Raw genomic sequence first — 25,629 nt, 5'->3', positions numbered from 1 at the left:
GAATAGTGTACTTAATAATGGAGTTTGTTCAACAACACTACACCCTCTGCAGAATTAAACAGGAAATGAAAGAAAAAAATTCTGAAGAGGAGCCAATAAGTGAAACACTGTTTGTAGCACAAAGTTAATGAAGTCAATCTAATGACAGATAATGAAGTTTATATACAAAAATATTTTGTGTATATGGATCAGTGACAGCTCTAAAACTTCATTATAGAAGCATTCATGAGTGTTCCTATGTTATTACTGTTCTGGTTATTTCATATGAGGAGTTCAAGATCTAGGTCTCACAATTGAATGTGCAGATAGACTCAAATCAGGCAAGTGAACAGAAATATCTTACAAACTCTCAATAAGCCAGGAAAGACCATATAAAAATAATGAAATTGTTCAAAGGATAAAAGAGTAAAGAAACAAAAAGAAAAGAAAAAGAATCCTCTTACCCAGCTTAAAATAGGGCTTTTGGGATTTCTTTAATTTTAAAGTATTTAATGCATCCTCACAAAATAGTTCCTTTCTTAAGTAACTTAACGATGGAAATGGTAAACAATATCCCAGTGAAATCATATTCAGTACAGCAGTTTTCAAAATATTAATTTTTCCAGATAACATCTGTACAGAACCATGTATTCTTTTATTTTCTGTAAGTAACATTACTCAAGTCCTAAAAGTTGTAATACTTTCAAACACTCCCCAGAAGGATCAGAATACAGAAAGGATCAACAGTACATAACAACACTGCCTGTTCATTCACAGAAAAGCTTGTCCACACAGGCAGACACAGTTTTCCAAGGGTATTCTCCTTCAGTGTACATGAGTATTGAGGCCATAATTACTTTCATTCACTGTCAAAATACAGTGTTAAATCAGGCACACTTTGGCTTTTTCCTCAGTTAAATAAACAACAATTTTCTATCGTTAAATTTTTCTTCAGGAAAAATGTGTTTTTCTCTATACAAATAAATGTAAACACATACAAATATACAGGGAATTAGTATGTTTGTTGCTACATCTTATATTTACAACATGTTCTCACTGTATTACAGCTTCTCATTTATGTTACCTATATACAATGCCTAGAAAATTGTGTTTAGTTAGAAAGCAGAGTTGAAAAACAATGTTATACTACAACCAGTTGAGTCAGACAATTTTTGAGTAAATGATATACCTTATTGTTCCTCCCTCTGTGCCTGTTATTGCTTAGATTTCTTTGCTTTTCTTCCTCCTCTCAACACTTAACTGTTGGCATTCCCAGGAATTCTATTTGTTTCATGGTAATTACCATTTCATAAAATTTCCTGTCAGTGATTTAATCCTTGCTATATAAGCCCTACTTCTTGTCCCCTCCTAAAGTCTGTTTTATTCTGCAATTCTCCCTACAATTTCAGATGCATATACCAAATTTTTATCTCAGTATGTCCATTTTGATGTCTCCCAGACACCTAATCCTCAACATACCATAAACTGAACTTCACATCTATTCCTCTAAACCTACTCTTCCTTGTTTAATAACAAGAATCTTGGACTTTGAATTATTATTTCTTGTCCATATATTCAGTATCTCTCATTTAGAGCCTTTTATTGACTTTTAAACATGTTCAATCTTGACCATATTTATTTATTTTTAAACATAATGCTCCAAATCCTACATTCACTTGAGAAATTCCTGAAATTCTCCTTTCACAAATGCCTTTTCCTTTCCAATAATATAGTCATGATATTTGCATTAAGCTCTTATCAATTACTGATTTAATAAATAATGATTGAATGCTTAATTTGGCTAAGGTAATGTACTGCCTACTGAAGAAAACTGCAGCTCCCCTTCATGCTCATCACACTGTATGCTGCCAACAGACATGCTTTCATCCTGTCATTTCCATGCTAGAAAAACCTAAATAACTCTCCATATCTGAAAGGCCATTTGAAAAATCTTTCATCTGGGGAAAGGGGCATGGCAGACGGGGCTTTGGGGATGTGCCCTCTAGTAAAGGTCAGCTCCTCTGCTGTACTCTTCCCGCACCTTGTCTCTGGTGGGACCCCAGTTTCAGAGACGGAACAGCTGAGGCCCAGAGAGATGAAGGGTTCAAAATCGGCAGTTGGGGAGGTGGAGCTAAGGTGGCAGCATGAGTAGAGCAGTGGAAATCTCCTCCCAAAAACATATATATTTTTGAAAATACAACAAATACAACTATTCCTAAAAGAGAGACCAGAAGACACAGGACAACAGCCAGACTACATCCACACCTGTGAGAACCCAGCGCCTCGTGAAGGGGGTAAGATACAAGCTGCGGCCCAGCAGGACCTTAGTGACCCTCACCCCAGCTCCCGGCGTGAGGACAGGAGTCGGAGTGGGGAGGGAGAGGGAGTCCAGGACTGCTAAACACCCAGCCCTAGCCATCCACACCAGAGCGCAGACACAGTGCATGGGATACAGGATAATAGGGAAACAGGACAGTAAGACCTGTGACTGGGTTCCCGCAGCTGGCACCCCCAGGACAAAGAAAAGCGAGTGCTTTTTAAAAGGCTTAAAGGGACAGGGACCCCACAGCTGGATGGAAGCATCCTGGGACACTTAGCCTAGTGGCTTGGAATCCCAAGGAACTCTGGGCACCCTGACCCCCTGAGTGGCAGCACAGCTCCAAGGCCCCTCATGGTGATAAACAGCCTCCCACCTGTTTTCCCTCCAAGGCAGCTCCACCATATTGGAGCAGCAGCTGGAGGCAGGCCACCCCCACAGCTACCACAGAGTTTAACTCTACAGCAGGCAGGCAAGAATCAGAGGCCCCGTCTGTGCACAGCTGCCCAGCACAAGCCACTAGAGGTCACTGTTCTCCCAGGAGAAGGCCACAAACCAGCAAGAAGGGACATTCTCCCACCCGACACATGCACCACCTCCACACAACTACCTCTATCACCATGAAAAGGCAGAAGAATTTGATACAGACCAAAATCACAGAGTCAACCTCTGAGAAAGATAGACCTAACCAATCTTCCTGAAAAAGAATTCAAAATAAAGGTCACAACCATACTGACGGAGCTGCAGAGAAATATGTAAGAGCTAAGGGATGACGTCCAGAGGGAGATTACAGAAATGAAACAATCTCTGGAAGGATATATAAGCAGAATGGATAAGATTCAAGAGGCCATTGATGGAGTAGAAACCAGAGAATAGGAACGCATAGAAGCTGACGCAGAGAGAGATAATAGGATCTCCAGGAATGAAACAATATTAAGAGAACTGTGTGACCAATCCAAAAGGAACAATATCCACATTATAGGGGTACCAGAAGAAGAAGAGAGAGAAAAAGGGATAGAAATTGTCTTTGAAGATATAATTGCTGAAAACGTCCCCAAACTGGGGAAGGAAATAATCACTCAGACCAAGGAAGTACATAGAACTCCCAACAAAATGGACCCAAGGAGGACAACACCAAGACACATAATAATTAAAATGGTAAAGATCAAGCACAAGGAGAGTTTTAAAGGCAGGTAGAGAGAGAAAAAAGGTCACCTACAAAGGAAAACTCACAAGGCTATCATCAGTCTTCTCAACAGAAACCTTACAGGCCAGAAGAGAATGGCATTATATATGTAATGCAATGAAACAGAAGGGCCTAGACCCAAGGATACTGTATCCAGCACGATTATCATTTAAATATGAAGGAGGGATTAAAAAATTCCAAGACAAGCAAAAGTTGAGGGAATTTGCCTCCCACAAACTATCTCTACAGGGTATTTTAGAGGGACTGCTCTAGATGGGAGCACTCCTAAGACTAAATAGGTGTCACCAGAGAAAATAAAATCATAGCAAAGAAAGCAGACCAACGAAATACTAACTAAAGGCAAAAAATAAAATCAACTACCAATCAAGCAGTTAAAGGAAATACAAAAGAGCACAGAGTAAAACACCCAACATATAAAGAAGGGAGGAGGAGGAATAAGAAGGGAGAGAAATAAAGAATCACCAGACAGTGTATATAACAGCTCAATAAGTGAGTTAAGTTAGACAGTAAGATACTAAAGAGGCTAACCTTGAAACTTTGGTAAACACAAATCTAAAGCTTGTAATGGCAATACATATATATCTTTCAATAATCACCCTAAATGTAAATGGACTGAATGCACCAATCAAAAGACACAGAGCAATAGAATAGATAAAAAAGCAAGACCTATCTATATGCTGCTTACAAGAAACTCACCTCAAACCCAAAGACATGCACACACAAAAAGTCAAGGGATGGAAAAACATATTTCAGGCAAACAACAGCGAGAAGAAAGCAGGGGTTGCAGTACTAATATCAGACAAAATAGACTTCAAAACAAAGAAAGTAACAAGAGATAAAGAAGGACACTACATAATGATAAAGGGCTCAGTCCAACAAGAGGATATAACCATTCTAAATATATATTTACCCAACACAGGAGCACTTGCGTATGTGAAACAAATACTAACAGAACTAAGGGAGGAAATAGAATGCAATGCATTCACTTTAGGAGACTTCAACACGCCACTCACTGCAAAGGATAGATCCACCAGAGAGGAAATAAGTAAGGACATGGAGGCACTGTACAAAACACTAGAACAGATGGACCTAATAGGCATCTATGGAATTCTACATCCAAAAGCAATAGGATACACTTTCTCTCAGGGGCACATGGAACATTCTCCAGAATAGGCGACATACTAGGTCACAAAAAGAGCCTCAGTAGATTCAAAAAGATTGACATTCTACCAACCAACTTTTCAGACCACAAAGGTATAAAATTAGAAATAAATTGTACAAAGAAAACAAAAAGGCCCACAAACACATGGAGGCTTAACAATATGCTCCTAAATAATCAATGAATCAATGAACAAATTAAAATAGAGACCAAGGAATATATGGACACAAATGACAACAACACAAAGACCCAACTTCTGTGGGACGCAGTGAAAGCAGCCTTAATAAGAAAATATATAGCAATCCAGGCATACTTAAAGAAGGAAGAACAACCCCAAATGAATAGTCTAACATCACAATTATTGAAATTGAAAAAAGAAGAACAAATGAGGCCTAAAGTCAGCAGATGGAGGGACATAATAAAGATCAGAGAATAAATAAATAAAATTGAGAAGAATAAAACAATAGAAAAACATCAATGAAACCAAGAGCTGGTTCTTTGAGAAAATAAACAAAATATTGATAAGCTCCTAGCCAGACTTACTAAGAGAAAAAGAGAATAAACACACATCAACAGAATCAGGAACGAGAAAGGAAAAATCACGACAGACTCCACAGAAATACGAAGAATTATTAGAGACTACTATGAAAACCTATATGCTAACAAGCTGGAAAACCTAGAAGGAATGGACAATTTCCTAGAAAAATACAACCTTCCAAGACTGAACAAGGAAGAAATACAAAATTTAAACAAACCAATTATGAGCAAAGAAATTGAAGCAGTAATCAAAAACCTACCCAAGAACAAAACCCCGGGGCCAAATGGATTTAACTTGGAGTCTTATCAGACATACAGAGAAGACATAATACCCATTCTCCTTAAAGTTTTCCAAAAAATAAAAGAGGGAATACTCCCAAACTCATTCTAAGAAGCCAACATCACCCTAATACCAAAAGCAGGCAAAGACTCCACCAAAAAGAAAATTACAGACCAATATCCCTGATGAACATAGATGCAAAAATACTCAACAAAATATTAGCAAATCGAATTCAAAAATATATCAAAAGGATCATACACCACGACCAAGTGGGATTCATCCCAGGGATGCAAGGATGGTACAACATTTGAAAATCCATCAACATCATTCACCACATCAACAAAAAGAAGGACAAAAACCACATGATCATCTCCATTGATGCTGAAAAATCATTTGACAAAATTCAACATCCATTCATGATAAAAACTCTCAACAAAATGGGTACAGAGGGCAGGTACCTCAACATAATAAAGGCCATCTATCATAAACCCACAGCCAACATCACACTGAACAGTGAAAAGCTACAAGCTTTTCCTCTGAGATCAGGAACTAGACAGGGATGCCCACTCTCCACACTGTTATTTAACATAGTACTGGAAGTCCTAGCCATGGCAAATAGACAAAACAAAGAAATACAAGGAATCCAGATTGGTGAAGAAGAAGTTAAACTGTCACTATTTGCAGATGACATGATATTGTACATAAAACACCCTAAAGACTCCACTCCAAAACTACTAGAACTGATATCAGAATACAGCAAAGTTTCAGGATGCAAAATTAACACACAGAAATCTGTGGCTTTCCTATACACTAACAATGAACCAATAGAAAGAGAAATCAGGAAAACAACTCCATTCACAGTAGCATCAAAAAGAATAAAATACCTAGGAATAAACCTAATCAAAGAAGTGAAAGACCTATACCTTGAAAACAACAAGTCACTCTTAAGAGAAATTAAAGGGGATACTAACAAATGGAAACTCATCCCATGCTCATGGCTTGAAAGAATTAATATTGTCAAAATGGCCATCCTACCCAAAGCAATATACAGATTTGATGCAATTCCTATCAAACTTACCAACAACATTCTTCAACGAACTGGAACAAATATTTCAAAAATTCATATGGAAACACCAAAGACCCCAAATAGCCAAAGCAATCCTGAGAAGGAAGAATAAAATGGGGGGGATCTCACTCCCCAACTTCAAGCTCTACTACAAAGCCATATAATCAAGACAGTTTGGTACTGGCACAAGAACAGAGTCACAGACCAGTGGAACAGAATAGATACTCCAGACATTAACCCAAACATAAATGGTCCATTAATATACAATAAAGGAGCCATGGACATACAATGAGGAAATAACAGTCTCTTCAACAGATGGTGCTGGCAAAACTGAACAATTACATGTAAGAGAATGAAACTGGATTACTGTCTAACCCCATACACAAAAGTAAACTCAAAATGAATCAAAGACCTGAATGTAAGTCATGAAACCATAAAACTCTTAGAAAAACACATAGGCAAAAATCTCTTGGACATAAACATGAGCGACTTCTTCATGAACATATCTCCCCGGCCAAGGGAAACAAAAGCAAAAATGAACAAGTGGCACTACATCAAGCTGAAAAGCTTCTGTACAGCAAAGGACACCATCAATAGAACAAAAAGGTTCCCTACAGTATTGGAGAATATATTCGTAAATGACAGATCCGATAAAGGCTTGACATCGAAAATATATAAAGAGCTCAGACACCTCAACAAACAAAAAGCAAATAATCCAATTAAAAAATAGGCAGAGGAGCTGAACAGACAGTTCTCCAAAGAAGAAATTCGGATGGCCAACAGACACATAAGAAGATGGTCCACATTGCTAGCCAACAGAGAAATGCAAATTAAAACCACAATGAGATATCACTTCACACCAGTAAGGATTTCTGCCATCCAAAAGACAAACAACAACGAATGTTGGTGAGGTTGTGGAGAAAGGGAAACCCTCCTACACTGCTGGTGGGAATGTAAACTAGTTCAACAATTGTGGAAAGCAGTATGGAGGTTCATCAAAAAGCTCAAAATAGACATACCATTTCCCCAGGAATTCTACTTTTAGGAATTTACCCTAAGAATGCAGCAGCCCAGTTTGAAAAAGACAGATGCACCTCTATGAGTATCACAGCACTATTTACAATAGCCAAGAAATGGAAGCAATCTAAGTGTCCATCAGTAGATGAATGGATAAAGAAGATGTGGTACATATACACAATGGAATATTATTCAGCCGTAAGAGGAAAACAAATCCTACCATGTACAACAACATGGATGGAGATAGAGGGTATTATGCTCAGTGAAATAAGTCAGGTGGGAAAGACAAGTACCAAATGATTTCACTCATATGTGAAGTATAAGAATAAAAGAAAACTGAAGGAACAAAACAGCAGCAGAATCGCAGAACCCAAGAATGGACTGACAGTTACCAAAGGGAAAGGGACTGGGGAGGATGGGTGGCAAGGGAGGGATAAGGGCGGGGAAAAAAAGGGGGTGCATTACGATTAGTATGTATAATGTGGGGGGGGATGGGTAGGGATGTGCAACACAGAGAAGACAAGCAGTGATTCCACAGCATCTTACTATGCTGATGGACAGTGACTGTAATGTGGTGTGGTGGGGGGACTTAGTGAAGCAGGAATTCTAGTAAGCAGAATGTTGTTCATGTAATTGTAGATTAATGATAACAAAACAAACACACAAATAAATAAACAAACTCATGAGTGAATCTAGAGAACACTATGTTCAGTGAAATAAGCCAGTGGAGAAAGACAAATACCATATGATTTCACTTATATGTGGAATCTAAAAACAAAACAAAATGAACAAAATAGCAGTAAATTCATAGACTCTGAGAAGTGACTGGTGGTTACCACGGGGGAGGGCTTGGGTATGTGTGTGTGGAGAATGAGGGGGATAAAAAGGCACAAAAATATCAATCATAATGTAGGTTGACTATGGGGATAGTATTAGAGCATGGAGAATAGTCAGTGACTTTCTAACACCTTCCTATGTTGACAGATAGTAGCTGTACTAGTTGGGGTGAGGGTTTATTATGGGTAACTATTGAACCACTGTATTGTATACTTGAAACTAATGCAAGATTGTATATCAATGATGCTTCAATTTTTTTAAAAAGTGGAAAAAAGCCTCTTTACATAGACTTCACTGTAGCCTTATTTCAATGAACAGATAATCGTATGATGCATACTCTGCAAATACTTTCCAAATGCTGGGAACACAATGAGAAAGAAATGGAGCTTTATATGTTTGAAATAATAAATATCTAAACAAAAGCAGAGATTGATTTTTTTTAAGTATTAAATGTTGTCAAGTAAATTAAAAAAAAAGTGTCATAGAGAGAGATGGTGATGTGGTTAAGATACTTTAGATAGAACATTCTAGGTGGCATCTCTACAGTGGTTGTATCTGAGCTGAAACTTGAATAATGAGAAGGATATTGAAAAATAAGTGATACAGGATGAAACAGATAGAGGAGGAGAACCTGGTACAGTAGTAAGGTTGACCAGTTGGAGGGAATAGATAGAAAATCAGTATGACTAGAATTCAGAGCAATGAAAAACATGGAATGACATAAATCTTCAGTGAGGATTAGGTGGGCTATAGAGTATATTTCAGTGTTTTCTAATACTACTTATTCTGTTTAATGCCACTTACCAATCTGACTTTTTCACCAAGGCTTGCCTTCTTTTCTTTTTTTGCAAAATATTTAAAACATGATTTCCATCCACCGTAACTGTGTACTCCACCAAACATACATATACCCTTAAGTCATTGTGGATATGACCAAATTGCCATGATTTCAAGGAAACATTTTCAAACTAATGGCTCTTACTTCTGAGACAATCTCTAAAACTATGTTTTCCTACATGCTTTCTCTTTTATTTTTCAGTTAATATCTTTTCTCTGTATACATAAATAATTGTTTATAGTTTATACAGATCTTCCTCAACTTATGATAGAGTTATGTCCTGATAAAAGCATATCCTAAGTTGAAAATTATCATTAAGTCAAAAATGCATTTATACATTATCATGGCTTAGCCTAGCCTACCTTAAATGTGGTCAGAATACTTACATCAGCCTACAGTTGGAAAAAAACATCTAATACAAAGTCTATTTTATAATAAATTGTTGAATGTCTCATGTAATTTATTAACTACTCTACTGACAGTGAAAACCAGAATGGTGTATGGTCTGGATGGTTCAGTGTGCCGGTTGTGAACCCTTGTAATTGTGTGGCTGACTGGGAGCTGCGCCCACTGCTGCTGCCCAGCACCATGAGAGTTCTGGACCACATAACACTAGCCTGGCAAAACATCAAAATTCAAAATGCGAAACACAGTTTGTAATAAATACATATTATTTTTGTAACAACATAAAGTAAAAAAGTCTTACATAAAACCATTGTGAGTCAGGGATAGTTTGTATATGTTTTCTGTCATTTACACGGTATATTTGTCTTGATCCTGCCTTTTCCATTAATGAGAGAACTTCACTTTAAATTCCATCCCTGTCATTTGCACAGTGCGTGTTGTCAACTCAGTACGGACTGCTGACTAGGAAAGAATAGAGCCAATTTGTTGTCTTGCACATAACAAGTATTTAGTAAACAATTTTTAACCATATTGACTCTAATAGAAATGGGAATCAAAAAAATTCTGAACATCAGAATAGGGTGAAAGATAGATTTATGAAGCTGAGTTAGAGGCGATCCACCAAATGAGCAGTTGGTTCTGAATAAGAGAGTTAAATGGGAAGCAAACCCCAAGGGAAATGTATAAAACAGTAAGGTACATCTGAACCAATAGCAATGCAGCTCTGGACATTAAAATAGAGAGCTCACTTGTGTATTGGATGTATTTTTGAAATGTTTTGTATACTTGAGTTCTGATACCTGGTCAAAAATATACCTGTTGTTTATGTTATCCAAAAGTATAGACTATAAATTGGATATTAATATTGACATTTTAAGACTTAAAAAAACAATTCACATTACAATTTGAGATGATTCCTGCACCTTAAAACCAAAAAGTATGGCCCAATAAATACAATGGTTTGAATATAACATATCCTAATTAACTCTTATGAAGAACAGAGCAAGAAAATGGGCACATGGGAAGGACAGACAAAAAGAAATAATACCTTTTACTGTGAACTCTAGAACCATGATATCCCATGGGTTCAGCTATCATGAGATTGGAGAATCGTTTTGGGTGAACTAAGGTGATTTATAACTTGTAGTCAGAAAACAAGGTACCAAGATGTGTGCACCTACAACATAGTCTTCTAGGTAATCATGTAATATTACTCTATGTAGCATGTCAAAGAGTGGGAAGGGCCAATACAAACAAAGCCTATTGAAGGAATGTAAAAAATAACAGACAGAGTTATAGAGGAATTTGAAGCTTAACCACTTAACTCACTACTTCAGGAAATTATGAAGGTATTCTGGCTGACCTTTTTCCTCTCGATAAACAGCTCCCAAAGCCCAGAATACATATTTTTTAAATAACAGTATATTTTCTAACTGTAAAGCAGAGAATATCAACATATATGTGTTTATGCATGTATATATATAATCAAATGGCATGTATGTATACATTTGAATACACATGTATATGTATAGTGATTTATACTTTACCACTTATAACTGCTTTATCACCTAACATTAACTGTATTTTGTTGCTAATATAAATTTAATCTGTGATGTTGGAAGGCTTTTTGTATGTGAATTTCCTGATTTGTAAAAAGGAATTTTTGGTTGATTATTGTCTAATTGTCTAATTAGTCTAATTAGCCTAATTATAACTAATTACATAATTGATGTAAATATGTGCAGTTTTGTAATTAGATGGTATAATTATAATACACAAGATGATGTCATGAACATCTTTACAAAAGTTCTAGAAAAACAGAAAAAGTATTTGTAGTTGATAAAATTTAAGTCCATATTTCTTTAACATTCACAAAATTACTTGCAATCCTATATTTAAACTTATAAAACTACTTTTCTTAAATAAAAGGAAAAAAGGGGAGGCACTGTATACATTAGCCAGTGGCCCTAATCAATGTCGACATTGTGTAGTGAAGTAATACCAACAGCCTCAAGTAGTTTTTCCAATTTATTTATGAAAGAGATGAGAACTTTATTTTAATGTTTACTTTCAGATAAGTATTAAATTTAATAAATTTATTAAATATTAAATATTCAGTAAAATACTAAACTTAATGTACTCATTTTTTGTATCTATAGTGACTAATTATGAACTTATAAATTGACAACAATATATGCTAGTTTACACCTTCTGTACTGAGTGGGAGAATGAGAGCATAATTATTCCTCTTAGACTTATTACATTATATGCTGATGAATTTATATAAGCTTTAAACACTCAGGTCAATTTCATTCTGGAAACATGATATATTAAAAGGTATGAATAGGATGTTGTCACTCAGCAGGATGATGAAATAAATATTCAATTCAAGTTGATACAGTTTTATTAACTTAGTATGAATGGAAATGTGGAATAGATATGTCTCATCTTAGAAATTCTATTTAATAAAAACAAGACATTGATTAGCAAAACATAATATCCTTAAGAGAGATAAAATTTTATAGCACTAAAAAATAAGCAGACTTAGGAGCTGTCATTTGACTCCTTCCACAACACCTCCTCAGTGCACTTCCTGGGTCTACAGTCCACTGTTCTCCACAGAGATGGATTACTGCACCAGCCAAAAAGAGACACGGCCCATCTTTGGTGACATTGTCTGCCTTCTGCACTATTACAGGTGCTATTGCTTCCCATTCTTAATGCTCTGCCCATAGCATTATTGAGTGCCTCTGTTTTAACAATAAGCTCACTCTGTACTGTAATCACTGCTTACTACAACTTCTCCCCATCCATATCAATAAGATTTGTAGAGGAGAAGCCATGTTTCATAGCCTCTGGCTTCTGGCAGAGAGTTGTCTGTATCTTACACATCATAGATCCCAGTCATTATAATTGGATCCTATTTACATTATGAAACCAGAGAGGCCATAGGATCCATGGAAATAAATTAAAATATTACCAAAGGACCCCAATACGAACAATGCTAACATGAAGTTTTCTCATTATTAAGGGCACATGGAAGTTGATGGGAAACAACCATCTTAGAAGTCAACAACACTCAAGAATTCAAAACTGTATGTATGAATATACAAATATACACCCCCTATACCTTCCCACACACACACACGTATATATATATATATATATATATACACGTGTGTGTGTATGTGATATGTATATATACACATATAAACATAAGAACACTAGCACAGTAAGCAAAAGGAAAGTTAAATACCATTTCTATCTCATTACAAATAGCAAAGCCATTACTATGTAAAAAAAAATAGTCAAACTTGGGAAATATTTCAAGGATAGAATGCAAAATTCATTTTAAATCTAAAGCAAATTTGATATGTAGACCAAAACAATTCATGCCTTTAACTCAAAATACAATTCTGAATAATAACTTAGAAATGTATAGGTTTATCTTCTAATGCAGAGAAAAACAACTATATAACTTTGTAAATTAGAACTGACTTCAATAAAAATTACTTTTTATCAAAAAAACAGAGACCACAAGCTAAGTCATTGTATTGCTTTCTACTAATAGATAACCATAATTCACAGTCCTTCTAAATTTCCAAGGTAGTTAGAAGCTACACATGAGGACATTGTTTTTACCAAGTAGATTCATGGGCAAAAATGTTCCCTACATCATATTTATTTAAGATATATCCACTATAAAAATGTGTCCTGGAATCTGGAATCATCCCTGGCATTCTTAATCTTTTCTATTTTTTTTGTTCAACAGAAATTTTAGTGAAACCCTGCTTATTCTGCAACTCTATATTTGAAATCGTACAGGACTAGTAATGTTGCACACACCCTGCATCCCTCCTGAAAAAACCGTGGACTTCAACAGCTTCAAAATAACAGCCCAGGGGGCAAATACAGAGCTTGGCAATGACAGGTGGTGTATTGTTTTTTAAAATATGGGAATTTACAGCAACTCACCAATTCTTGTTTTCAGACTACCAGACAGATGGACATATTTATGGTAGCAGATCAGCCCCAGTGACCATTTGCAGTCGTGATTCCACATAAAAGGAAACCTATCATGGTCCATTGAAAAAGAATACCTTGGATTTCCAGGTAGCTAGATACCCCTAGTTGCCTTGCCATTGGGAAGCAATTTCTTTATAAGAAACTTGCCAGGACTTTTATGCATGTATGATACATATACACAAAGAGAATCAAAGCATTGATAGATCTAAATAAAACTGATAATTGGAAAATCAAACATATGCTCTCAACTTGTTCATAGGGCAATACTACATAAAACAAAGAAGTAAAATCAGTATGAAAGGGATCAAGTTTTTCTTTGCATGGTTATAATACATTGTCAGTATCAGTTATCTTCAGTTCTATCACCTTAATAGTAATCTCAAGTTGATCTATAGATTTGAACCTTGTTCAAAATCTTATCAGTCTTTTTGTAGAAACTGGCAGGATGATTCTAAAATTTAAGTGGAAATACAAAGCTAAAAATCCAAAACAATTTTGAAAGAGATTAATACATTTGGAGGACTTTACTTTCTGAATTCAAGACTTATAAAGCTACAGTAATTAAGACAGTATAGTATTGGCATGAAGACAGGTATATAAATCAATGAGACACAATAAATAGTTCGGAAATAGATGCTTATATAGAGGGCCAATGGATTTTCAATTAAAGTGCCAAGGAAATTTGGAGAGTGAACTTTCCAATAAATGGTGCTTGAACACATGTATACCCATCTTCAAAAAATGAATGTGAAACATTCCTTCACAGCTAAATGAAAATTAACTCAAAATGGAAAAAGGAAATACAATGGTAAACATAAGTGGATAATGATAGTTTCAGAGAACAAAATCACACTATCTTACTGATTTTCAAATATATACAGAATTAAAATCCTAGACAAAAATGATATAAAATCCAAACAGGATAAATATTGTTAAAGTATTCTAAGTTTGTGTCATTATTGAGGAATTGGTAAAGTTATAATCAAGGATGCAGGGTGAAATTTTTATAGTAACCAATAAAAGATACAAAGATAATTAAAAACTATTAGTTATTTAAAGGAGTAAATGGAGTTATTTAAAATATTTGATAAAGTCAAAACAAGGCGAGAAAAGAGAGAAGTAATGTTAAAACAGGTGGTTCCCATAGAAAAAATACAGACATACTAGTCATTGAATTAAATGTACTAAAAACTAATTCCACTGGATTAAAACAACAAAAACCTGTATAATGGTTACAAGTGATATGATGTGCACATAAAGACACACAAAGTTTGAAAGTAAAAGAGAGTAATATTTACCATTCCTTCTTGCCAAAAAAAGCTTGTGTAGCTAAATTAATGACAAATAAAACAGACTTCCAGGCAAGAAGCACATTTCTTAATGATAATCTACCAGAAAGTATAAAACCTGTAAGATAATACACTCAGGTAATACATCAGGGAAGATATAACAATTCTAAATCTGTATGTACTAGTAATATACTTCAAAATACATAAAGCAAAAACTGATAGAAATAAAGAAGATACAAGGCCACAACCATACTCATAGACACTAATTAACTTCCCTAAATAGCTTTTAGAATAGTAGACATAAAAAATATATAGAAAATCTGAACAGTTTTAGAACAGCAGACACAAATATCATAGAATATATAGAAAATCTGAACAACACAATTAACAAATGGGACCTGTTTGAAATGTGACAATTTTGGAATGTGCATTCTTCTGGGTCCACGTGATCATTTATGAAAGTAAGCCATAGGCTTAGCATAATGCAAGTCTCAATTTCTAAAGATTGTGCTTTCTGAAAGTACAATTCAGAGTGTGCTTTCTGAAACAGTGGAATTCGACTCAATTATAAATCAATTAAAAAATATAACTAGAAAATTATCAACAGTTTGGAAATTAAACACATTAAAATGGATTCAGCTTTAACATCATTCTCATTCACATTTCACTAAGCTTTCTTTAGTGGATAAAGACGGATGGAGTTACACAGCATGATTCAGGAGTTACTAGTAATTTGGATTCAACTGTAACTATTCCATAACTAGAAATCCAGACATTTCCATGGGAGTATTGGTGGAACATTTAACACATACTTATTGAGAATCTTCCATGTGTCAGGCACTGTCACAGTCTCCATAATAAGTGAGTTTATGTCCAAACACACAAATAAGATAATCTGATAGTTTTGGTGCTATGAGGAAAAAATAAAACTAGGTGTTGGAAAATGTACCTGTGGAAGGAAAGGGATGTTACTTTATATCTGTCCAGGAAGGCCTTGCCCAGGAGATGAGTCCTCAGTGTTATGAAGATCCCTGTCATATCATCTAAGTAAATAGCCGTCCATGTGGAGGGTTTTATAATATTCAGACCCTAGACAAAGACAAGCTCAGCCTGTTTATGGATGGTGTGACTAGAACAGTGAATGAAACATAAAAGATTAGATAGAAGAGAGGAAGAGCAGGTCACACACGATTTTGTAGGCCACAATACAGTATTTGGATTTATTCTAAATATTGGAAAGCCCTGGGAGGGATTAAAGAAGAAAAAAGATTATATCAGATTTATATTTTTAAATTATCAGTTGGACTTTCAGAGTTTTCTGTAATAAAGCATGACAGCAAGCTATTCCAATATTGCAATATTCCATGGAGAGTTGATGGGAGTCAGGTGATATGGTTGGACTTGTGTATATCAGACCCCTGTGTGGGATAGTATATCAATGTGTGTGGTAGGAAAAGCACTGATAACATCTCATCAATGAAAAGCCAACATTCTCTATGGCTACAAAAACTAATATTTCCATATACTGTTGTTGAAGAGTTTATCAGCTTGGCCTACAAAATATGTTTAATATTAACAAATTAGATAATATATAACATAAAATAACTGAAACATCCCTTGCTCCAAAGATATTTTTTTAGGACAGATACAAATACACAGCTATTTCAGAAGGAGAGAGAAGAAATAGAATCAAGTAACCAACAGCAGGAAAGATTTTAAGTAAGAACCATAACTGCTTGTTACCGGCCAATATCAAGTACAGCAGGTGAATCCAGAACACAGAATTGCAAGAAAAGTTTGTGTCTTAAGCCAAGTTTGTCTCTTAAATTAATTTAAGAGAATTAATTCAGGTGGTCCAATCAGCAGAATTGTGAACATAGCCAAGGCAAAGAGAGCCTGTATACACAGCCTTGCAAGGCTGGTATTCATACAGAAGAAATGATCAGTGTTGAAATATTCAAATTTAAAAATTTGAATTGTTCTCTCATAAAAAGAAGAGGGGAAGAAAAGAAGGGAGAGAAATTAAAGCTACTATTAAAAGGCAGAATCATTAGCTACTAGTTTGGGAGCTCTTGTGCAAAGGTTTTATAAAGCTGCTAACAGAAATAACAACATATTCAAAAGAATGGATAAAAAGTGACAGTGTTTACTTAATAACTTTTTTTTATTTAGTAACATTAAAATAAATTCCTAACTATTTCAAAATTATAAAAGTTTTCCCCAAATTTGGATAAGGCCCATGTACTCATGTCCAAAGGATCTGACCAACCTGCAGATATGAAATAGTCATACAAAAAGCAGGTTTTAAAAATTGACTCAGTATCTGTAAATGTTACCATGTTTCACAAGATTCTAGAGTAACACATATTTTCTAAATTTTAACACTGCCTATATTTGAAAAACAAATGACAATGGAAGAATCAAATAGATGGTAGGTGATAAATTATCTGATTTATAAATCACAGAGCACCCAAGCAACTAAATATTGCTAACACATTTTTTGTTATTTTTCTAACTAAAAACAAAATTGATTTTAGTAAAAAATCAAGCAATGAATTGTAGCAGTACTGAATGTATGGGGAAACTATGATCCTGCTAGATGGCAAAAAACAACTAGTGTAACAGTGCCTGAAACAAGAGGGTCAGATCAAAACAGCCTTCAACACTGCGTCATGGTATACCTCACGTATAGCAGTGATTTTCAGAAATGTGTATTTTGGCAAGTCACAGCTGTTTTATGTCTTTGAAGAGCAATGCATAAGTATATATGACATGTGCAGATGTTTTGCATAACCATGCATAGTTCCACAGTTAATATCTAAACATTGGCCATTAGATTAATCTGAAAGGGGCTAGGACTCAGACATCACAAGAAATGGCTTCCTATCTAAGGAAAATATATTTAACGGTGAAAAATGAGATGCTGGAGATTTACCAACTCAGGATAACTTTGTTATTAGAGTTGAGAAGTAAAACTTGTATTAATCTTTAAAATATGTAGACAGTGTATAATATTTAACATTTCGTTGCATATGTTTCCTGTTACAGACATATGTCTTAAAACTACAAGTAATGTGGTCAAATCTATGCTTATCCTGTTACCTATGTAGGATCTTTTTTATTATTCATGGTCACAATTATTTTCAGCATTTTCCAAATACATTTTTAATTAAAAATGTTTTATTTGTTAATTAAGTTTGTACTTCTTTCTAATCATAAAAAAAAACTATTATGAGTGCTTAAATATCCCTATAAATTTTGATGTTTTCATCAATAATTACTAATTCTCCACTCGAAATAAAGAAGAATATTTCATATTATACTTGCTCTATGTAAATTTAATTCAATTATTCCATTTATTAAATAAGTTCTAATGACTAATTAGGTCTTTTAGTTTTTACACAATTAAGGCTCTATTCTTAAACTAAGTCAAAACCTAAAATGAACAAAAGAGATTAGACAGATTTTTTTCCCCAAAGTCAGATAAGTTTCAAGTAGATTTCTTCATTCCTTTAAATTGTATTTATCATTACAAATGGGAAAATCAAAATATCTCCTTGTAAGAAATATTTTCTACAAAAAATAGAGCTGTCAGCAAATGAATAATTATGTATTTTATAATAAAACCTAGAAAAACCTATGGATAGAGAAATACAAGTTAGGATACATTAAGTTAATTTTTTTCTTAAAGTTAACATTTTAAATTTAACTACCACATAAAAAATTATGCTAAAAAATTTCCTTCATTAATAAAGTTCTTTGATCTTTCAGTCAAGAACATATAGTTTTTTAAAAGGCCAGATTTGGAGAACTAATTATTGCAAGTAGATATAATACTGCATGCTGCTTGAATTAGGAATGTATTTTAGTAGAGTGGGATGGAAATATACTGTACCTTAATTCCTACCTGGGTAAAGAAGGGTTCATAAATCTCAACTCCTTTATCAGATCCTTGTAGTAACACCTCCTGGCCACGTCGCCAGCTATACCGAACAGGTGGGTTAGAATTGGCAACACACCGGAGGAACACTGTTCTCTCATAGTAAAATTGTTCTTTAGCTTCACCTATACTTTGATGAACAGTTACTACTGGATCATCCAAATCTAGAAAGAAAATAAAAAAACAACTGAGAGACAATGTTGTGAGTTACATGGCTTGCGAAGTATTGCATATACAAAACCTACACAAAGATGCATTTTCCTAATTGATTTTATTGCTTATCACTACTCATTTTTTATTTTCATTGAACTCATTTACAGGGAATTGAACTCATTTACAGGGAAATTTCCAATGATAGTAGGTAAAGACAAGTAATAGTTATTTCTTAAGATCTGTTTGTTTGATAGTACAAATGAATTTTAATGTTTCCAAAACCTTGCCAACAACATCATAAAACAGCTCCAAGAGAGAGATTCAAGTTCAGAACCCTTAAATTCAAGAGATAGCTAAAACAATGAAACAGTGATGGAGAAAAAAATGTCAAACAGCTCAATTGACTCTTTCCCTTAACAGATTTCTTTTCCCAATTATTTATAATTGTATTAAATATAATCAAATAATCAGTTTTATAAATTATTATCATTTTTGTAAGAAAATGTGATGTTGTAATGGGTTGTGGTTTTCCTTCATCTCAGATTTTATATATTACATTTGCTAATTGGAAATGTGCTAACAAGGTACTATTAAAATGCATAAGATTTATATTACTGAACATTGGAACTAAATTCTTGCCCTTTTACATGTATCCTAAAGAAGGGATCATCAAACAGCATGTAGCAAACACTTGCTGGGAAAAAACAATTTGTAAATAGCTTGAACTTTGTGGTTTATACAGTCTTTACCTCAACTACTCAATTCTATTATTTTACTGTGAAAGCAGATGAAGAGTCAAAGACAATAGGTGAATCAATGAAGGATGAATGTTTCTGAATTCTAGTAGAACTTTACTGACAGATGAAGGTGCCCCAGCCGCATTTGGCTCATGGCCATAGTCTGCCATAGATTGCCAACACCTGATATACCATAACCTAGGTTCCTTTGTTAAGAGAAAAGGAATTAAGAAGGCACTTACTTTAAAACAATACCAATATTGTATATTTGATAGTTGCTAAGAGAGTAGGTCTTAAAAGTTTTCATTACAAGAAAAAGAGTGGTAACTATGCATGGTGATGGATATTAACTGAATTTATTGTGATCATTTCACAATATATACAAACATCAAATTATGTTTTATACCTGAAATTATTATGTTAATTGTATCTCAATAGAAAACATGGGGAAAATAAACTATCACCACCACCAAGATCTTGGTTCCATGTGCATGTATAAACTTGGTATATACTTATTAAGTGTGATGCAAACATGTGCTGTACTTAAATATTAACTTCACATAGTTTTACCCCTTTTAGTTTTATAACTCTGAAAGTTTACTTAACCTTTGTGGTCTTAAATTTCCCTATTGATAAAATGGAAATAATAATGGTACCATATTATTAAGACTGTTGGAGGACTCAATGAGATAATCTATTAAGCCTTGGGGACATTGTAAATGCTCAATAAAAGTTAGCCTTTACTATTATTATTAGTAGTACCATCACCATCATCTCTATTGAAGTTTCATTTAAACTTCCATTAATTCTGTGCTGTTTCATCACCTTTATCTCACCATTTCACAGTGCATTCAACTCTTATTTTAAATAGGTAAAAATGTTACTTTCCCATTTGTTCAGGCAATCAAATGTTTATACATGACACTTTTATGTGGAGCCTGAAAAGAAGGTATTTTAGAAGCATAAGAATACTAAGGCATGTGAACATATGCTATACTACATACTTAAAAAACATTGTTCCTTAGAAAATATTGTTTTTGATGTGTTAAAATAATAAAAAGCCAATAAAAGCAGTGAAGTAATAGCTGTTCTAAGGAATCAAAGGAAAGAACAGAATCCCAAATTTCCCCAGTTTTAAAAGTTTTTTTAGAACGTGAATTGCTTGACAGCCCTACTTATATTCTAGTTTTGCAACATTCTGAGGCTTTTTTTTTTCTTCCAATATTAGAATCTTTTCACAGCTACCTCAAAGGCCTCTAATTTTAGTAGTGTAGATTTACAGAACAACTGCTGCTTCCTGGTAAAGTCTGAGGAACTTTCAGTTTAAATTCACTCTATTAGCTGTACAGGGATACATGCTGTCTGATTTTAACAGTTGGAATACTTAGGGATACAAGCATCAGTATCAGGAAATGTTTAAAGGTCTTTAAAATCTATCAAATATTTGCTTATCTGTTGGTTAGTCCTTCATATAAAATCAAATCCTACAGGGATCGATTAGCTGAATTCAGCCTTAGTGCATTAAAAAAAAAAGGCACTGTGAGTCAATTGTAAACAATTTTTTTTTCTTTTACAAAACAATTTTAGTCATAGTCTCATTTACAAGTATTTCAAATATTTAAAAATTTGAAACCAGGGAGTTTAGGAAAAAAGCAGAATTGGATGCTAATCAGTGTAATGGTGGTGACTCTCTATGGACTTCAAATAGTTAATAACACTGTACTTGCCAACATCCATATTGATGCACCCCTAGTCCTTTTCTTTTTAGGTAGCAGTTTCAATAGTCTCAGTCAGGAATAGACCAGACCTGAACAGTCTAACATGCTCTTCCCTGATCTAGATGAGTTTTGGGTCCTTGGCTTTCTGAGAATCTAATTCTGTGATGATGGCTTGCTGAACACTGTACTGGCAGAATTATCTATTGGATTCACCCATGTTTAGAAATTTCTATGTCATAAAACTTCTAAGCATTTTTTAGATTTAAAAACAAACATGCCAAAAACAGGTTTCTTTCAGACAAGTCAAATAATGACATATCTAAAAAATTTATTTCATGTGTATGTATACACATATATATACATACATACATGATACATAGTTCAATACACATACATACCACTTAAAATATTATGTGTAATGTATACCCTGTTGTGGATAAAATGAGAGTTCCTGTGGCCAGGATTCTCATCTGGCCCTGGTTGACTAGCTCACTGCACACTGGTGGGCAATACATGGCTTTTGACTCTATATAAAGAGCTCTACTCAGTGCTCTGGGCGCGACATGGTGGCAGGGCTGCAAGACTGCAGGAGAGCAGAGCAGAGGCTGGAGTGGTGGCAGTGCCGAGGACAGAGTCCCAGAGGATGGCTGTGTGGGATGGCTGTGCAGAGAGGACCAGAGGACAGCTGTGCGGACAGAGGGACCCAGAGGCAGAGACTGGCTTGCTGCATACAGATTTGCTCTGAATGAATGGGATTCTAGTAACTGACCTGCCACCTGGAAATAAAGTTGGGTATAACCCTTTCACACCCAAGAACGTCTGCTGTCAATTTTCTTTGGTCACACTGAATCCATAGTGAACTTGTCCGGGGTTGAAACCCATTGGCAAGACACCTATATATTACTAAAAACATGGAATATGTGTATTTGCCTTAGTCTGGGTTTCTTGGAAAAGAGACTCTAAGACAGGGATATGTGTGGAGGGAGTATATTGAGAAGTACCTTCCAGATCAACACTTGGTGGGGATAGAAGAACATAGGATTGCTGAAGAGGAGAGGTGAAACTACAGTGTAGCCACAACAAAGGTCTCAGTAGCTCTAGAGAAATGCTAGAGCCATGACGTGTCCTCTGAACTGTCCTGCTCTAAGGCAAGGGAACGATATCATTATACACTCAACCTCCCCACCAGTCAGTCCTGTGTGTGTGCTGCTCCAGACTAGGGGCATGGCCTTAGGAGGGGCATCTCTGTTTGGCTTAGAGAAATTTCTAAAGAAGAATTTAGCTGATACCCAACAGCTACCAAAACTCACAGCAGCTGGAGGAAAGAGTGCTTCGGTCCTGAGGAAGGGATCTGTCTCACAGACTATAGCATCCACTTAGATCCACTTCTAGATATGATGATTTGCTCTTTCTGCAAAAAGCTACTCCTGGTTTCTGGCTAGTCACCTCTCCTAGGAAAACTGTCAAAAGAACTGTGATGGAATGATTCACCATCTCCTTCCACCATTACCATTTAAATTGCTCTCATCCTGGGCTAGTACATCATTTAGTGTGAGTGGCTTACCTAGTAAGGTTACCAAACCTTTGTCACTGAGGATTTTGAGTCTTTGGTCACCATGTTCTTCTCAAGCCATTACTGATGCACTTATCTGTTTACCACCAAAACTAATCAAGAGAATACCAAGAATATATTCAGTGGATTAACTGGGTGCCAAACACTGTAACACAGTCCTGCCTCCAGCTGACCGTGTGGGCCAGTCTCTCCTGCCAGGATGGTGACTTCCCTTGTCTGCCACTTCTTGACATACAAAGCCTAAAGTAACTGCATAGCAGTTTGGCTTGAAGATTAATGGAACTCTTGCTGGGTCACTTAACAAAAGCTTCTTCTCCTTCTGAGTACTAGGACTTCTCAACCGGTAGAGTGCAGAGTTACAGGAAGGGAAGCAGGGATGCAGAGATTCCTCAAGTGAGTCATTAGATTCAATGGTAGTAAGTGGGGTTACTCTTAGGTTTTGAACATATGTATTCTACAGAAAAAAAAGCATCATCTAATAATGGTCATTGATTTAGGATTTATACTGCATGTTGGAGGACAGAATCATTTTCTTATCAGATAACATCTCTCTAAGACTCAGATTCCACCACCAAAGGTCACTCTATTGCTCTAGTAGGTTGGCATTATTAGGTAGTGTAAAATATGATATGATCCCAGAAAATCAATGGCAATGTTTCCACTACCACATCTTCAATACTGTAAAATGTGCTCTGGTCCCAGAAGTGGTTACATAGTATACTATATTAAGAATTCTAAAGAACATTTATCTTGGATAGGGCAACTGCTGGCTGAATGAACAGAAATATCCATACCCAGAATACATGTCAAATTCAGTCAAGGTGATGCACCATCACTTTCAGGGTTAAAAAAATAAAGTCTAGGGAGGCAGAGCCAGGATGGCGGCGTGAGTAGAGCAGTGGAAATCTCCTCCCAAAAACACATAGAGCTATGAAAATATAACAAAGAAAAATCTTCCTAAAATAGAGACCACAGGACACAGGACAACATCCAGACCACATCCACACCTGCAAGAAACCAGCGCCTTGCAAAGGGGGTAAGATAAAAGCCCCGGCCCGGCGGGACCCGAGCGCCCCTCCCCCCGGCTCCCGGCGGGTGGAGAGAAACCGGAGCGGTTTTTTTTTTTTTTTTCTTGGTGAGCGCTTTTTGGAAGCCTTAGAGGGACGGGCCCCCGTTGCTGGGGAGGCAGGGTGGCGGGACCGGTGAGCAGGTGCCTGGGAACGGCGCCGGAGGACAAAGAATATCCCGCGTTTCTCCCTGCAGGACCGGCGGGCGGGTGCCTGAGACCGGTGCCTGAGGACGGAGGAGGTCGCGCGTTTTTCCTTTTTTTTTTTTTCTCTTTTTGGCGAGCGCTTTTTGGAAGCCTTGAAGGGACAGGGACCCCGGTGCTAAGGAGGCAGGGTGGCGGGACTGGTGAGCGGGTGCCTGGGACCAGTGCCTGAGGACAAAGAATATCGAGCGTTGCTTCCCTGCGGGACCGGTGGGTGGGTGCTTTTTGGAAACCTTGAAAGGACAGGGACCCTGGTGCTAGGGAGACAGGGCAGCAGGACCAGTGAGCAGGTGACTGGGACCGGCAACTGAGGAAAAAAAAAAAAAATCGCTTGTTTTTTCCTTTTTTTTTTTTTTTTTTTTTCTTTCTTTCTGTTCCCTCTCTCATTGTTGCTGTTGTTGTTTTGGTTTGGAGAGTGCTTTTTGGAAGTCTTAAAGGGGCAGGACAGGTCACTTAGACCAGAGGCAGGGAATCTGGGGATCTCTGGGCACTCTAACCCCCTGGGCAGCAGGGAGCACAGAGGCCCCTTACGGAGATAAATAGCCTCCTGGCCGCTCCCCATCCAACGGGGCTCCACCATTTTGGAGGAACAGCCCCAGCCAGGCCAAGCCCACAGCAACAGCGGAGATAAACCCCAAAGCAAATGGGCGGGAAGCAGAAGCCCTGTCTGCGCACAGCTGCCCAGCACAAGCCACTAGAGGTCGCTATTCTACCAGGAGAGGAAGGCCACAAACCAACAAGAAGGGAAGCTCTTCCAGCAGTCACTTGTACCAGCTCTGCAAACTATCTCTATCACCATGAAAAGGCAAAACTACAGGCAGACAAAGATCACAGAGACAACACCAGAGAAGGAGACAGACCTAACTAGTCCTCCTGAAAAAGAATTCAAAATAAAAATCATGAACATGCTGACAGAGATGCAGAGAAAAATGCAAGAGCAATGGGATGAGATGCCGAGAAAAATGCAAGAGCAGTGGGATGAGATGCAGAGAAAAATGCAAGAGCAGTGGGATGAAGTCCGGAAGGAGATCACAGATGTCAGGAAAGAGATCACAGAAGTGAAACAATCCCTGGAAGGATTTATAAGCAGAATGGATAAGATGCAAGAGGCCATTGAAGAAATAGAAGCCAGAGAACAGGAACGTATAGAAGCTGACATAGAGAGAGATAAAAGGATCTCCAGGAATGAAACAACACTAAGAGAAATATGTGACCAATACAAAAGGAAAAACATTCGTATTATAGGGATACCAGAAGAGGAAGAAAGAGGAAAAGGGATAG

The 25,629-nt window shown here is 36.2% G+C and overlaps 1 protein-coding gene across 1 annotated transcript in view; it reads right to left on the bottom strand.

Moving 5' to 3' along the window:
* MDGA2 (MAM domain containing glycosylphosphatidylinositol anchor 2) overlaps positions 1–25,629 on the bottom strand; it is an 862,553-nt gene that overhangs the window by 315,806 nt on the left and 521,118 nt on the right. Inside the window, exon 4 of the mRNA XM_037016589.2 lies at positions 18,865–19,061. Within this exon, the coding sequence (XP_036872484.2) occupies positions 18,865–19,061 (197 nt within the window). The remainder of the gene's footprint in view (positions 1–18,864; positions 19,062–25,629) is intronic.

This window comes from Manis javanica, chromosome 8 (genome assembly GCF_040802235.1).
Source record: "Manis javanica isolate MJ-LG chromosome 8, MJ_LKY, whole genome shotgun sequence".
NCBI classification, from domain to species: Eukaryota; Metazoa; Chordata; class Mammalia; order Pholidota; family Manidae; genus Manis; species Manis javanica.
The sequence above is the reverse complement of the archived record's forward strand: the minus strand, read 5'-3'. Positions and strand labels throughout refer to the sequence as shown.